The 16506-nt window shown below is 36.6% G+C and overlaps 1 protein-coding gene across 1 annotated transcript in view; it reads left to right on the top strand.

Annotated features, from left to right (window-relative positions):
* The window catches only part of SESN3 (sestrin 3), an 85222-nt gene that overhangs the window by 27980 nt on the left and 40736 nt on the right, over positions 1 to 16506 (top strand). The window contains exon 2 of the mRNA XM_021000605.2: positions 15914 to 15979. Within this exon, the coding sequence (XP_020856264.1) occupies positions 15914 to 15979 (66 nt within the window). The remainder of the gene's footprint in view (positions 1 to 15913; positions 15980 to 16506) is intronic.

Genomic DNA, 16506 nt, shown 5'->3' with positions numbered 1-16506 from the left:
TTCGGACACTGTGCTAAGCATTTTTTAAAATAAATATTATCTCATTTGATAATTCACCTGGGGAGATTTAATGACTTCAGTTACAGAAGTGGTAAGCATCAAAGGCAGGATTTGAACCCAGGTCTACTGACTGCAGAGCCAGGACTTCTTCCATTGTGACATCTTGCTGCCTCACCATCTTCGCTTTTAATTATATGTTTTTTCAATGATATCGTTTGTTCCTGGTCTTCAGAATCCCATATTTCATGTATGTGTGCATATTTATATGTACATATATACACACACATACACACACACACACACACACACACACACATACACATATGAAACAGCATTGGTTCAGGAGTCACAGGACCTGGAGGAAGATCCCAGCTTTGAGCAAATCACTTAACTTTCCTGGGCTTTAGTTTCCTTACCTTCCGAATGAAGGGTTTATACCAGATGGCCTTTGATGTCATTTTTAGCCCTGGATGTGAGAACCTGTGAGTACTGTGTCTGTAGTTAATTCCCTAAACCATAGTTTAAAAAAAAAAGTTTGAAAACCAAAGTTATCAAAAGTTTTCTTGATGAACTACCTATCCACTACTGAATATTTTTTTTCAGATTCATTTTGTTTTTCAGTTATGTTTTTGAGAGTAAAGTAAAACATCGTGGTTTACCTCATTAGTAAAATTATTTTAACTCTTTGTGTGACAGAAGCCGTATAAATTAAGAGTTATCCTTACTTGGGTATTGTCATGGTACCTTGTTCCACATCTTGTTTACAGTACAGAAGAGTAATTTTTGGAAGTTTTAGTCTAAACTATTTCTTGTTATTTTCCTTTTCTATTCCTCTAATCCTAGTCTAGTCCCACCCAACCAGCACCATATACCTCAATTACTGGAACAAAAAAACCAAGAACAAAAAAAGCTTTTGCCAACCTTTCCAATCTTTTCTACAATCCAGAACTTTCTGTTCACTGCAAAATAACATTCTTCAGGTGTTATTTTGATCTTTTCATGCCATTTCCCTTTTTAGAGGCCTACAGTGATTCTTTTTGTTGCTTTGTATATCAAATTAAAATTTCTAAGCAATAAACTTAAAGGACCCACCACAGTTGGCACACCATTAACTAAAAGTTTTTATCTTCAGCTTAGCCCTTATTGATTTCCATTCTAAAATGTTTCCTGCCTATTCTATAACTTGCCTATTTTTGCTTCTAAACCACTTTAAATACCATTCTCAAGTACAGCTCCCCACTGAATTGCCCTTTCCTTCCTTGCAATCAAACAAGGTCCCTTACCAAAAAATTCTGTGCGAAATCCATCTTTACTATGAGGCCTTTTCAGACTAACTGCTCTAGCTCCTGTAACTCTTAAAGGTAGATTCACTAACTATCATGACACTTAGTCTGATTTGTAGACGGGCAGATTCCTAAGTGATGGTAGGATGACACCTTTCAAAATGCAGGGAAAAGTCTGACTGTTGTCTTAAGAATCATTATTGAGTTCAGAGGTTTGATACTAGAGACGTTTTTAATATTTTTTTCTTTTCTATACAGAATAGGTAATTCTCGGCGTTGAAATCTTCTGACCTTGAAATCTTGCCTCCCTCGTTTCCTCATTTTGCTTCTTGATTTGCCAATGAGGCTGTATCATTTCAGAGCAACCTTTCACCAATTCTTCTCCCTCATAATTATTACATGATCGTTGTCCTCCATATGTTGAGGATTTTTTTGTGTGTAATGATAACCATCCATTTTAGTAGATAAAGATGGACTTTTGTTTTCTCTGTGCCTATTCTGGCTGAGAGGAAGCCCTGCTTCAGACACATACTAGCTCTGTAGCAATCCTTTTATCTTTTAGTACTCTCTGCAACTCTTTAAGACTGTAACTTGCCAACAAGTGTCTGATATACATTGAGTAGGAGTTTTCTCAGTGAGGATTCCTGACACCAGTGAAGTCACCAGTGTAGTAAAGATAAAATTCTTGTCTTTGGTTCCTCTGGATAATTCTGGTTTGACTACATTCTGATGAATGTGTAGCCACAACTAAAACTCAGAAGGGGTATTACCTTTCCTTTAGAGGTGTGACTGGAGAGCCAAACCCATTCTTATGCTGTAAGTTTCTTGAAGAAGGGATTTGGTCTTTTAAAATGTGTATAATTTTTAGTACACATGAGATTTTAAAGTGCTTAATGAATATACTGTACTAATGAAGCAGGATGGATTTTTTAAAACATAGCCAAATTTCTATTAAAAAAAATAAAATTTTACTTGTATCTTTTGTTTTTTTATAGTACTCATTTTCCAGTATAGCTTTACTTTCTCCCTATGCCAGTGAGCCCTCTATTATAATAAAGAATAAAAAAGAGAGAGAAAAGTTCAGCAAAACTAACCAGTATATTGGTAAAGGCTGACATTATATGCATTGTTCTGTACCTATAATACCTGAGAGAAGGTATACCATATTCCATCTTTGAGGCCAAACACCACAATTTTGCAGAATTCTGTTTGATTACTTTGTTCTTATTGTTCTTTCCATTTACATTGTGGTCATTGTGTATATTATTTTTCTGGTTCTGCTTACTTTGCTTCATATAAATCTTCCTAAGGTTCTCCCATTCATTATTTCTCCAGCATACTAAAATTACATTAATTTACCACAATTTAAATTGCTTTCCTCAGTTGATGATCATCAAATTTGTTTCCAGGTTTTTGGTACCATAAAAATATGGTATGATAATTAGTTTGGTATATATGACACCATTAATTTTTCATTGACCTTCTAGGCGTGTATTCCTAGCAGTGGGATCTCTAGGTCAAAAGGTACAGGTGTTTTAAGTTACATTTTTAAAAGCACAGTTATAAATTGCTTTCCAGAAGGGTTGGACTCTCTAACTTGTAGGTGCCCCTCAGGGTTCTCTTCCAGTCTTCTCTTCTCCCTTTACAGTACTTCACTTGGCAGACTCCTCAGTTCTCATGGACTTAATTACCATCTCTATCCTGATGATTCTCAAATCTACTTATCCTGCCCCAAACTCTCTGCTGACTCCAGTCTCGCCATCTCCTACTGCCTTTCAGACCTTTCAAATTCGATATGCCCCAAATAGAATTCATTATCTTTCCTTCTAAATCCTCTCCCCTTCCTGCCTTCCCTATTACTTACTATAGAGGGCAGTACTTTCCTTTCAGTCTCTCAGGTTCACACCCTAGGAGTCATCCTGGATTCCTCACTGTCTCTCACCCTCCATATCCAGTCTGTTACCAAGGCCTGTCGATTTCACTTTTGCAGCATTTCTTATATGCCTCCTTCTCTCTTCTGACACTGCCACTGTTCTGGTGCAGATATTCATCACCTCATGCTTGGATCATTGCTGTAGCCAGCTGGTGGGTCTGCCTGCCTCAAGTCTCTCCCCACTCCAGTCCCTCTTCCATTCAGCCACTAAAGTGATTTTCTAAAAATGCAGATTAAATCAAATCACCCCCTGCTCAGTAAACTTCAGTGGTCCTCTATTGCCTCCAGCAATGTTTGCCATTCAAAACCCTTCATAACCTAGCCTCTTCCTACCTTCCTATACTGTTCGATCCAGTGACACTGATCTCCAGGTTGTTCCATGAACAAAAGACTTGCTGTCTCAGCTCTGGGCATTTTTCTGACTGTACCCCATGCCTGGAATGCTCTTCTTCTTTCACTCCAATTACTGACCTCCTAGACTTCCTTTAAGTTCAACTAAAATCCCACCTTCTACAACAGGAAGCCGTTTCCAACCCTCTTAATTCTAGTGCCCTCCCTCTGTTTATTATTTGCTATTTATCCTATATATAGCTTGCTTTGTATATATTTGTTTGCATATTGTCTCCCCATTAGATTGTAAACTCCTTAAAGGCAGGGGTTGACCTTTGCCTCTTTTTATATCCCCATTGCTTAGCATAGTGTCTGGCACATGTTTATTGATTGATTCTTCAGAGACATTCGTGTTCCACATCTCACTGGCATATGGCAAAATTGGTAAAATGTTAATATTGAAAAAAATAGATCTTTTTTTTTAATGGGAAGTTGGGCAGCTCAGTGGTGATGGATACAGCACCAGATGTGGAGTGAAGAAAGACTTGGGTTCAAGTCCAACTTCAAATACTTGCTAGTTGTATGACTCCAGGTAAGACACTGAATCTCCATTTGCCTCAGTTTCCTTATCTGTACAATGGGGATCATAGTAGCACCTACCTTCCAGGATTGTTGTAAGGATCAAAAGAGAAAAGCACAGTGCTGACATATAAGCAAGAGCTATGTTAGCTATTATTGTTATTGTTGTTATTTTAAAATTTTACAATTTTCTGAAGGCTATCCAGCCCATTCTCTTCTTTTTCAAACTCTGGGCGCAGCTCATTGGCCAACTATATTTGCTGTTCCAGGTAGATTTACTTTTGGACAAGCTTTATAATGTACATAGAAATGCATGTTGGAATCTGGGCAATAGTTATTATCAGCTTTGTCTGTCCTGTGTTGATGAACAGACCAAAATCCTTTGAATGATTACAAATCCCTTTCAGTAGGCTCTTCAGTTCCTTGGAGCTTAATGCTAACAAGAGCATCTTGTAGGGTAATCTAGGGAAAATCCTTCCTCAATATGAATACAGTACTGGATGCTCAACCTTCACCATAGTGACTGATCCTTGCATATGTATTAGTTTTGTGCCTTGACTTATTTATTATCAGAGAGTCATGGAACAGAGTTATTCGGTTGTTACATCTTCCAAGGAATACTGAACCATCTTAATATTTGAATGGGAGATAACTTGCTAGGAAAGAGCCTATAAGATGACATTTTGTTCTACTATTAAGTGCTTTTTTGTCATCAACAAACAATAAACACAATGGGATTTTACATTCTCCATATATTTCAATTAATTGTAACATAATAATGATGTGGTCCATTATTGAATATGGGGGCAGCTAGGTAACACAGTGGATAGAATTCCGGCCCTGGAGTCAAGAGGACCTGAGTTCAGATCCTCAGACACTTGACACTTACTAGCTGTGTGACCCTGGACAAATCACTTAACTCCATTGCCTAGCCAAAAAAAAAAAAAAGAATATCACTTGTGAAAGCCTGCTTGTTTCCTACTAGTGCCTGCATTGAGGATGACCTCGATCTCTATAGTCTAGGGGCATAAAGGCATAAAACTAGTAGGTTGTATAGAGGTCAGTAATTATTGATTTTTTTCTCAGTAACCTTTTAAAAAATATTCATAAGATCTGAGATTTTTTTTCCATACCTTTAATATCTTCATCTCCTTCAGATATCTGGCATATCAGTCCCTCAATAACCTCACAATTATATTAGCTCAGGCAAGAAGCTCCTTACCTTACCGGAAATCCATAATTAAAGAGGTAAGGGAAAGGACCACTCATACTTGGTTCAATCTAGCTGTTTTTCCCATCTTTTTAGTGCCATTTCTGCCTCTTATGAGAACCTCAAGGACTGTAGTGGACGTAAGTGCTTAAAAATGTTCTGTTTCCTTGATGGAGAAAACAGGTTGGTGAAATAGTTTTTGCAAGTCTTTTTATTTTCCTTTTGTTTATATTCCTCCATGCATTTTCATCCTTGAATGTCCTTGAGATGACTTTGAATAAAGCTTGGCAAGATATCCAACTAAGCAAACTGATTTTATCTTCCACTTCTCTCTACTTTATGGGACAAAAATGCTTGTAATTGTTTATCTCTTTTTTTAGTAAGTTTTTTTTTGTTGTTTAGTCCTGTATCAGTTGTGTCTGACTCTTCATAACCTTATTTGGAGTTTTCTTGGGAAAGTTACTAGAATGGTTTGCCGTTCCCTTCTCCAGCTTATTTTACAGATGAGGAAACTGAGGCAAACAGGGTTAAGTGATTTGCCCAAGGTCGTACAGCTAGTAAGTGTCTTGAGACCAGATTAGAACTCAGGAAAATGAGACTTCCTGACTCCAGACCTGGCACTCTATCCACTGCGCCACCTAGCTGCCCAAGATTTTAATTTAATTAATTAAATTAATTTTAATTAAATTTTAAGATTTTATAGATAAGTTTATATTCTATCCGATCTGGGAGTTGGCTTTGTTAACTATCTCTCTGCATTTCACAAGTAAGTTATTGATGACTAAGGTCCTTTCTAGACTGTTGATTTTCTTATTGTGATAATTTCACGATTTCTGGATTTTAAGGTATTATAGTTGTCAGTGTCCTTTTTGTTGTCCATTTCCCATTCTCATCCATCTTTTCTAATCAAATTTTGTTGAGCTGTTGGTTAGGCTGTACATGCACACAGATGACTAAGAGATATCAATAACAATTATTTTCCTATCTGCATCATATTTTCTTAATATTAAGGTAAAATAATGTTGCAGTCTATAAAATTCTGGAGACATTACGGCAAAGTTTCAGACTGTATACATTTAATTTTACCTTTCACGTGTCACAGTCGTTTTATACTTTCAAAATTGTATCATTATTGCATATCACAGTCTTTCCATATCCTCTGATGCTATGTAATTCTTGACTGTGTTTTCCTATATCTTCCATAGATAAGAACTACTTGGTGTTTTTGGAAGTCTTTGTGGTTCTTAGGAGACTGTTTATCCTCTTTTTTCACCATCACACAACTTCTTTTCTGTTCATGTTTGATATTTTATGTCTCTGGAATATTTCTTCTTGTTTAATCTAGTCTTAAGTTTCTTTGTGTGACAGATCATTGAGTTCATGTTTTATGCTTCCCACCATTATTTGACTTCTGTTATGAGATATCCTCCAGCTTTCTCATAGTTCCCATTGATCTTTTGGTTACCTGTGATTCTTCTAAGATCACAGTTCAGTGATTTACAGCAATAATGCATATCCAGGAGAATATTGGTGTCAAAAGAAATGGACTTTCATGTATAGAAATATATAGTTAAATTCTTATCCACTTAGGCTGATTTTTTTAAATGAACTTTTAAAAACATGAGATCTGGCTTTCATATTTCTTTAGGTCCTCAAGGACATTTTTCTAATCATTAATAGAAGATCCCTAATTGTATTTCATGCTTAAATCATTTATACAAGATGTTATAGGTACTTTGAGTGCCATTCTGTCATTTTTCCAATGGCTTTTTGTTGGTTTCTGTCAGTCTTTAAATGTTAACCTTTAAAATTCTTATGGTTCCAGCTTTATCTAAGATATTGTCTACAATTTTTCCAAAGTATGATTGATGCTATAAATATCTCTTTGCTTGTTTACATTCAGGTTAAATCATTTTCCTAGCTGACCTTTTATTTGTTGTCCACTCTGCACACTTTATTCTTTAAAATTTATTTTTAACTTTCTTTTTAACTTTTGAATTCCAGATTATCTCCCTTCTTCCTTTCCCTCCCACTCTATTCCCACCTCCCCCCCTTCTTCCACTGAGAAGGCAAACAAAATGATACCAATTATACATGTGAAATCATGCAAAACATTTCCATATTAGCCATATTGCAAAAAGAAAAGCAGGGAAGATAATTATACTTCAGTTTGCACTCAGAGTTTATCAGTTCTACCTCTGGAGGTGGGTAGCATTTTTTCATCGTGAATACTTTGTAATTGTCTGGGATCATTGTATTGATAAGAGTAGCTAAGTCTTTCACAAGTGATCATCATTACAACATTACTGTTACTGTGCACAGTGACCTCCCGGTTCTTCTCACTTCCTTGTGCATCAGTTTACATAGGTCTTGTCATGTTTTTTCTACCCCCCCTTTTCATTTCTTATAGCATAATAGTATTCTATTAGAGTCATATGCTCCAACTTGTTCAGCCATTCCCCAGTTGATGAGTATCTTCAATTTCCAATTGTTTGCCACCACAAAAAGAGCTGCTATATTTTTGTACACATAGGTCTTTTTCCTTTTCCTTTGATGTCTTTGGGTACAGACCTAGTAGTGGTATTGCTGGATCTTATATTGCACAGTTTTATAGCCCTCTGGACATAGTTCTAGATTATTCTCCAGAATGGTTGGACCAGTTCACTACTCCACCAACAATTCATTAATATACCTGTTTTTCTTCATCCTCTCTAGCATTTGTCATTTCTGATAGGTGTGAGATGGTACCTTAGAGTTTTTTAAATTTTCCTTTCTCTAATCAATAGTGATTTAGAGCATTTTTTCATATGACAATAGTTTTGATTTCTTCTGAAAACTCAGTACTCTTTTAATTATTAAGGCACATTTCTTTCTTCTCTCCCATTGTAATGTTATTACAACATCATACAGCTCCTTCTAAACTGCGCAGATAAAACTACCTTTCTGGTTTCTCTAGACTTTTGTGTTGGTGTTTCAAAGTTTCTACTGAACTATGGGCTTTTCATTAGAAAGTCCTGTATTCCATTAAAGGTCCATTTCTTTTCCTCCCTGTGGCATTATATCCAACTGTGACTCTTGGTTATACTATACCATTGCATATCTGCCAGTGCCAGAGAGTTGCCCAAGATACAAAGAAGTTATACAGCTAGTATGTCTTGTCAATGAGCATCAAATATCTTTTAGCTTTTAGAATATCGTATTCCAAGATCTTCTTTCATTCACAGAAAAAGCTGCCAGGCCATGTAATATCTTGACTGTAGTTCCTTGGTACATGAACTACCTTTTTTAAGGGTGCTTACAGTTTTTTTTTCTTTGATATGAGAGCTGTCAATTTTGGCTAACAGTCCTTAGATTTTCCTTTTGAGGTTCTGTTCAGGAAGTGATCAGTAGATTCCAGGATTTTGTGTGGTTTTTATTATCATTATTATTATTATAGTTTTCAGAGAGTCTAATGATTCTTAAATTAGCTCTCCTTGATCTTTTTTTTTGGTCTGTTTTTTAAAATATTAAATGTTTTCTTCTATTTATTGTCTTTTGATTTCATTCTAATATTTTTTGCTCTCTCACAAAGTCATTGACTAGTACTTGATCTATCTAGTTTTCAGGGAATTCATTTTCTTACAGAAGGTGTTCCACCCTCTCTTCTAAACTACTTAATTCTCTTTCCAATTCTTTCCTCAAAGAGCTTTGAATTTCATTTGCTGTCTCCTAATTTCTTCCAGGAATTTATATGATACTTGTGGAAAATGCATGTTTATATTCTCTGCTTACTATTGTCATGGAGTTAGATTTGTAAAAACTTTTGGTACTAACTGGTACTTTAACTCAGTCCTTCTTTCTTTTGTGCCAGGGATAGGTTTTTCCTCCTCTTGTACTCTTGTATGCACCTCTACCTCCTAGAATTAGGTCGTCTTGGATCTTTGAGGTTCAGGATACTGGATGTGCACCTAAGGACCCTTTCTGATTTCTCAGGACAGAGTGTTAGAAACCTCTGAACCCTTGGGTCTGGGCTATCCAATTCTAAGCTGTGCTACACTGTTGGTCTGGCCAGTACATGTTAGTACCTTTTCCTATCACTCCCTAGGGTTTCCAAGGTCCCTGTCCTACAGCTTTCTAACTACCTGTTCTTACTGTTTCCATACTCAGAGGTAGAACTGATAGAACTTGACAACAAATTGAATAAAAGAGAAGAAAGAAGAGAAGGAGGTGACTCCCAGTGTTACAAGTATAGTTGGGAAGATTGTGGTACCTTCCATAGAAATAAGGACATTTGCATGAGGGATGGTTTTAGGGGAAAGATAATGAATTCTGGCTTGTACATGTTGACATTGAGAAGCTAGAATGTCCAGGTGGATGTATCCAGTAGGGAAATGACAGTGGAGGGCAATGTGGTATAATGGAAAGATTGTGCTGGATTTGAAGTCAAAAGACTTGGGCTCACATCCTAGCTATACCACTCACTAACTTTATGACTATGCTTAACCTCAGTTTTCTTTTAAGTAAGAGTACTGGCAGAGGTCGTTTCTAAGGTCCCTTGCCGCTCTAAATCTATGATCCTAAGAAGTTCAGGATATTAGGGATTCATACAGAGATTTGGGTGTTACCTGTATAGAAATGACTAAACTTGTGCAGGCTAGGGATTACCTCAAGAGTATATTGAAAGAAGAGAACCCAGGACTGAGCCAGAGCGTTATAACGGTTCCTACAAAACATTAAAAGAATCACAGTAAGGAGTCACCCTGTGTAGGACAGGTTCTCCTTGGGAAGATTTATGAAGACACAGATAAGAAACTCAGAGGAGAAGGCACAGAGATATATGAGCTTCCTCAGCTGAGGAAGTACCAATACCAATGAGATCATCATGTTCATTATCTCAGGAGGTCAGTGGAATGGATAATCCAAAATAGTTTTAAAAATCATGTGTATTAAAAAAAAACATATGTATTGGCCTGGTTATGATGTATATTTATCTTCCTGATTTGTTTTATTTACATAGATTAAAATTTTTTCCCAACCATATATTTACTATAATGCTGGGAAGCAGTTGAAAGTATGTTAGGGAGAAAGGGAGGACTAAAATTATATTAAATTCACTTTGGATTATCTCCATGTAGGTAAATGAGTATATTTTATAAATGTAGAGGTGACTACTGTGCTGTAGGGGGATTGTGGCTTTTTAGTTATAGAGAAAAACAAAAATCCTATTACTAAGCAATTTATTTTGATATGATATACTAATTTCTTTACAAGTAATTAAAACAGTGTATAAAACTACATAACTAAAGGAATAGAAAAGAGGGTATATGGGGAACATTTCTTTAAAACACAATAAAAAAGTCATGTTTTTAATAATAACTTTATTATTGTATAACTTTAAAGATAATGGAACTTTGTGGATATTGAAAGGTTTTGCTTTAGTATAAACTAACATCAGTCAGTAAACTAGTGTTTATTAGGTGCTTGTTAGGTGCTAAGCACTGTACTAAGTGGTAGGAATACAAAGAAGGGCAGAAGACAGTCCCTGTTCTCAAGGAGTTCACATCCTGATGGCAGAGATTTGCAAATATTTATGTACAAACAAGATATACAAGATAAACTGAAGATAATCCACAGAGGGAAGGCACTAGCATTTAGAGATATTGGGAACGGCTTCTTGAGGAAGGTAGGGCTTTAGCTGAGACTTGAAGGAAGCCAAAGAAGCCAGGAGGCAGGGAGGAGGGAAAGAATTCTAGGAACAGGAGATAGGCAGTAAAAATACCCAGAGTAGAGAGATGGAGTGTCTTCTTAAGGAACAGCACTGGATCAGAAAGTACATGGGGAGGGGAATGTGAGGGTATAAGGAGGACCTCAAAGGTAGAGAGGAGCCAGGTTATAAAGTATGTTCTAGACTGAGGTTTGGACTTGAGCCCAATTCGTCCTGGGTTTGACCACACTAACCTGCCTTTTGTTAAATGGATAAACTCCCTAATCATAAACATCATGGAGTAAAAACCATAGGGGAGAGAAAAATGAAGCACCATTCTTTGTTGAATCAATTCTAATGAAAGTGAGATTCAAGCATTGCCCACTCCCCCATCTCATTTTCCCCTCCAGTGTAAAAGTTCTTAGTTGTGAGTTCTTTTATGTGAGAAAATTTTCCCTATTCCCCCTATTTTCCCCATTCTACCTCTCCCTTCCCCCTTCTCCCAGCACATCTGTCTTTCTCATCGTTCATTTTTTTGGAAATCATTCCAGCATAATCAACTCATGCCCATGCCCCCTGTGTTAACTGCCCTAATAATGATAAAATCCTTAAAAGTTATATCTTTCCATATAGGAATGTAAGCAGTTTAACTTTATTGAGTCCCTTATGATTACTCTTTCGTGTTTACCTTTTTATGCTTCTCTTGAGTCTTGTGTTTAAATGTCGAATTTTCTAGATTCAGTTCTGGTCTTTTCATTAGGAATGCTTCAAAGTCCTCTATTTCATTAAATGTCTATTTTTTGCTCTGAAGGATTATGCTCAGTTTTCCTGGGTAGGTGATTTTTGGTTGTAATCTTAGCTCCTTTACTCTCTGAAATATCATATTCCAAGCCCTCTGCTTCTTTAACATGAAAACTGCTAAGTCTTGTGTGAACCTTACTGTGGCTCCACAATATTTGAATTTTCTTTTTGGCTGCTTGAAATATTTTCTGTGAGTTTTGGAAATTGGCTATAAAATTTCTGAGAGTTTACGTTTGGGATCTCTTCCAGGAGGTGATCAGTGGATTCTTTCCATTTCTGTTTTCCCGTCTCGATCTAAGATCCTGGGTCACTTTTCCTTGATTGTTGAAATATGATGTCTAAGCTTTTTTTTTAAATCATGGCTTTCATTTAGTCTAATAATTCTTAAATTCTCCCTCCTTGGTCCATTTTCCAGATCAGTTGTTTTTCTGATGACATATTTCACATTTTCTTCCATTTTTCATTCTTTTGACTCTGCCCTGGAACTGTGACCCAGAAAGTCTCTGGGCTGAGAGCTCCTAAAGCTGCTGCAGCAGGAGCCGTTACTGCCCCCATGTGCACTCTGGACAGGCCTCCCACCCTCATGTCAAAGATGTCTTCTGTTGACCTCCTAAGTTTTCTTAGGCCAGAAAAATGTCTCCCCCTGACCTTTTGTTGGCTCTGCCACAACAAAATTTTAATTGGAGTGTTATTTTAAAATCGTTTGTAGGGGAATGCTGACAGTTCTGCTGAACTTTCTGCTGCCTCTAATCTGCCATCTTCATTACTAATATATGCTATTAAGAGCCATTACAATAATTCCACTGCAGTAAGAAGAAATGTAAGTTATTAGCAAGTGAAATAAATTCTAAATCACTTATAAAGGGAAATGCACGTTAAAACAAAAGATTTTACTTCACACCCGTCAAATTGGCAAAGATAATAAAAAAGAATGCTAAAATACATCAAAATCCAGATTATATAAAATGTGCAATGTCTGTTCCAGAGAGAACTGTTGAAGAAATGTAACTAACCCCTTTCCTTTTGGTGGTGAATTATAAATGAAGATTATTGCATATGTTGTCAGAGGCTGTGTGGAATTTTTTTTTCTGTACTGTGTATCTTTATTAACCAATCAAAAAACATTCCTTCAGTAATTACTACATGCCAAGTACTGTGAGGATACAAAAAAAGGTTTTTTAAAAAAGTAGGCTCTACTCTCAAAGAGCTCACGTTCTAGTGAGATAGTCTGTAAATGTGGGCAAGTCAGTAGCAGCTTGGGGGACCAGAAAGGGTCTGCTGCCTAAGGTGAGATTTAAGCTGAGATTTCAAGGAAAGCTGGGAAACTAAGAGGCAGAGGTGAGGATGGAGAACATTCCAGGCAGGTGGGATAGCCAGTACAATGGTACAGAGGTGGAAGATAGAATTGTATTTGAGACAGAGCAAATAGGTCAGTGTAACTGGACTCTAGAGTGTGTGGAAGAGGATAAAATGTAAGAAGATTGAAAAGGTAGGAAGGGCCAGGTTATGAAGAGTGTGAATGCTAAAAATAGGCTATAGATCAGTGCTATGGTCAGGAAGTGGACAGTACAGTGCTGCTTTACTTACTGTTCCTATTAAGTCAGATTGTTAACTGAGAATTCTTTTTGATCATCTGTATTTTCTGTATGGCATAATTTATGAGCTTGTGGTTCAAAGAGTGTTAATATCTTGAAGACTGTAAGCAAATCTTCATAATGGAGGCATTAATTATGAATTGTGTCATAAAATGTGCTGTAAAATATTTCTATTTAGGCAGAGCTCTTTACATATAAAACAGATTGTTTAAGAAAAAAACTCTTTAAAAGTGTCCTTTGTATAAAATTATAAATAAAAGTGAAATTCCACTTTTATATTTTCATTTGCTAATTAGAGAGCTATGTATGAGGAAACTGTTAACTCTTAGAGAACAGCATTTTGCATATTTTTGGTTTTTCTTTTTAGCTGAAAATAAACCAAAGAAAGAACAAGTGAAAATCGAATTTAAGAACTTCATAATCAAGTACTTAATAGCCTACAAAACAGCAGGACGTTTTCATTGGCACTGCCTTTTGAGAGACTAATGACTTTATTCTCATTTTTATTTAAAGCTTATAATTTGAAGAATTGCTAGCCTTAATCCTCTGATGGGGCTGACTAGTAAACTGATTAACCTTAACAATTTTCCAAATGTAGTTCATTGTGATATTTTTACAGTTTGGTTTCTATTTAGTTTAACAAGCATTTATTAAGTTTTTATTATGTTTTAGGCACTGTGATATAGATGCCTTTGATAATAAGCCAAAAGATAAAACCTAAACATTTCTCACTCTTAGAGAGATTACATTCTATTGGGGGAAATAATATATACAAAGAAAATTAAATTTAAAATGAAGGCATTGAGGGGTGGGCACAGATCTAATAGGGGCAGTTTTAAAACCAATAGAATGGAGTTCCAGAATGCAAAATGCAAAGTTATGGTAAACTGGCATAAGGGCATAATAGGGAACCTGCTGTGAACAGGTGTGAGTGTAGGGAGTGATGGCCAGGAAAAGGATCTCTGGTTTGGGCAGGCTACTCAGCAAAACCGCAGGGATTCTTGAATGGAGCTATAGTCAGTCAACATGCATATATTAATCGCTTAAGTGTCAGACCTTTTGCCAGGTGCTGGGGATACAAATAAAGGCCAAAATATTGTTCCTGCCCTCAAACAGTTTACATTTATTGAGGGAGACAACATGGAAATGACTAAGCATAAACAATCTATATTCAGAGGCTGTAGCAGTTGAAGGGGCTCGGGAAAGCCTGCCTGAAATAGAATGATTTGAGTTGAGTCTTGAAAGAAGCAGGGAAGCTCAGATGGAGGGGAGAGAGTAGAGTATTCCAGTCCTGGGGGATAGCCAGAACAAATGCAGAGAGTCTGGAAATTCTGTGCACAGAACTGTGCAGTGTAGAGTGTGTAGAAGGGAGTAAAAATGTAAGACTAGAAAGGTAGGAAGGGACCAGGTTGTAATGGACTTCATGTTGTCAAACAGAAAACTTCATATTTTAACCTGGGTGTAATAGGGGAGCCACTCAAGTGGGTTGAGTAGGGTAATGCGGGAAAGGAGGTGTTGTGTAATACGAGCAGGCATACACTTAAGGAAAATCACCTGGACAGCTGAAGGAAGGATGATTTGCAGTGGACATCAATTAGAAAAGGCTACTGCAGTGGTCCAGGCAAGGAATGGGTAGAACGTGTACTAGGTCATGTGAGTAGAGAGGAGATATAGGAGATGTGAAGGTAAAAAACACAACAATGAGATCTAGATCTGGAGGGGTAGAGGATGTCATTTAGATTTCAAGAGACACAGAAATCATAGCTGGGGATGCATCTTTCTCATTGTCCTTTCTGTAACTCGGAATTTAGCTTTTCTGTGATTGTAATGATCTATAAATTGTAGTAGTATAACATCACTGGGAGAACATTTGTATTCATAAGATGGACCTTTGTGGGAGGAAAACAGCTTCAGATCATCCAAAAGTACAACATCGTTTCCCATGGATCACATAGCTTGCTCTTGTCCTGTTTGATTGTGAACTTCACTCACTGTCTATCTGTGGTACTTACAGGAATATGTACTGGTAGACTTGACCATCTCTTTGTATGTGACAATCTGAGTAATCTTCATTCCTCATACATTATATTTTTTTCCTACTAGGCTCTATGTCTCATTGAAGAGACCCAGTAGGTTTCAGGGCTGGATGCAATCAGCATAATATCATCTATAAACAGTAGTACCTGGAGACCATCACCATTAATTAGGGGAGATCTCCTTTCTATTTGAATTTTTTGCCAGAATATACACTGGCAGACACCTTTGACAAACACATTGTGTGCTATTGGTAGTCAGAGGATGAGTGAATAAACTTATCTTTCTGATTTCATTTGTCAAGGAATTTATATTATCTTAGTATATACATAGGAGATACCTTGTTAGAGTATTGCAGGCTGCACTTGTATAAATGCACATGTTAAAACTTTCTGCCATGACTGTATAAGACAACACTTTTTCTAAGGAGGCATCATTAATGGTGTGTAACTTTTTTTTAAACAGGAAAAAAGAATCAGAGTATCTCAGCCTTCGACAAGAGGACCAAGTGCCTTTATACCAGAGAAGGAGGTAAGTTAAAACTGTCTTGAGAAATTACAGTGAGAAGTTATGAGAAATCAAGAACATTATTGCCTGGACCAAAGGCCAAATTCTCTCTTTGAAATGTTGAATTACAAATGTTTTGCTGTTTGAGATATATTTGTAGGTAGGAAGCCTGACTTAAAGCGTATAGTCCCTAATAGTCTGACTCTTGAGATTGTAAACTTTAATCTTAGTTATTAGGATATGGTACGATTAGTTTGAAAATATGAAAATGTACTATATCACTTGAACAAGCTAGAGGGCACAGTTACTAGAGCACAGTAATGAAGATCTGAGTTCAAAATGCAGCCTCAGACACTTACTATCTGTGTGACCATGGCCTTTGTGTGACTTAGGCTTTTTCTGCTTCTATTTCCTCATCTGTAAAATGAGGACAATAATAGCAACTACTTCCCAAGGTTGTTGTGAGGATAAAAAAATAACATTTGTAAGGTGCTTTGTGTCCCTTTATGCACTTTAAAATTGCTATTACTGGAATTATTATTGTTATTATT

Source organism: Phascolarctos cinereus, unplaced genomic scaffold (genome assembly GCF_003287225.1).
Source record: "Phascolarctos cinereus isolate Bilbo 61053 unplaced genomic scaffold, phaCin_HiC Scaffold_726;HRSCAF=1367, whole genome shotgun sequence".
Taxonomy (NCBI): Eukaryota; Metazoa; Chordata; class Mammalia; order Diprotodontia; family Phascolarctidae; genus Phascolarctos; species Phascolarctos cinereus.
This window is presented reverse-complemented; position numbering and strand designations above follow the sequence as displayed.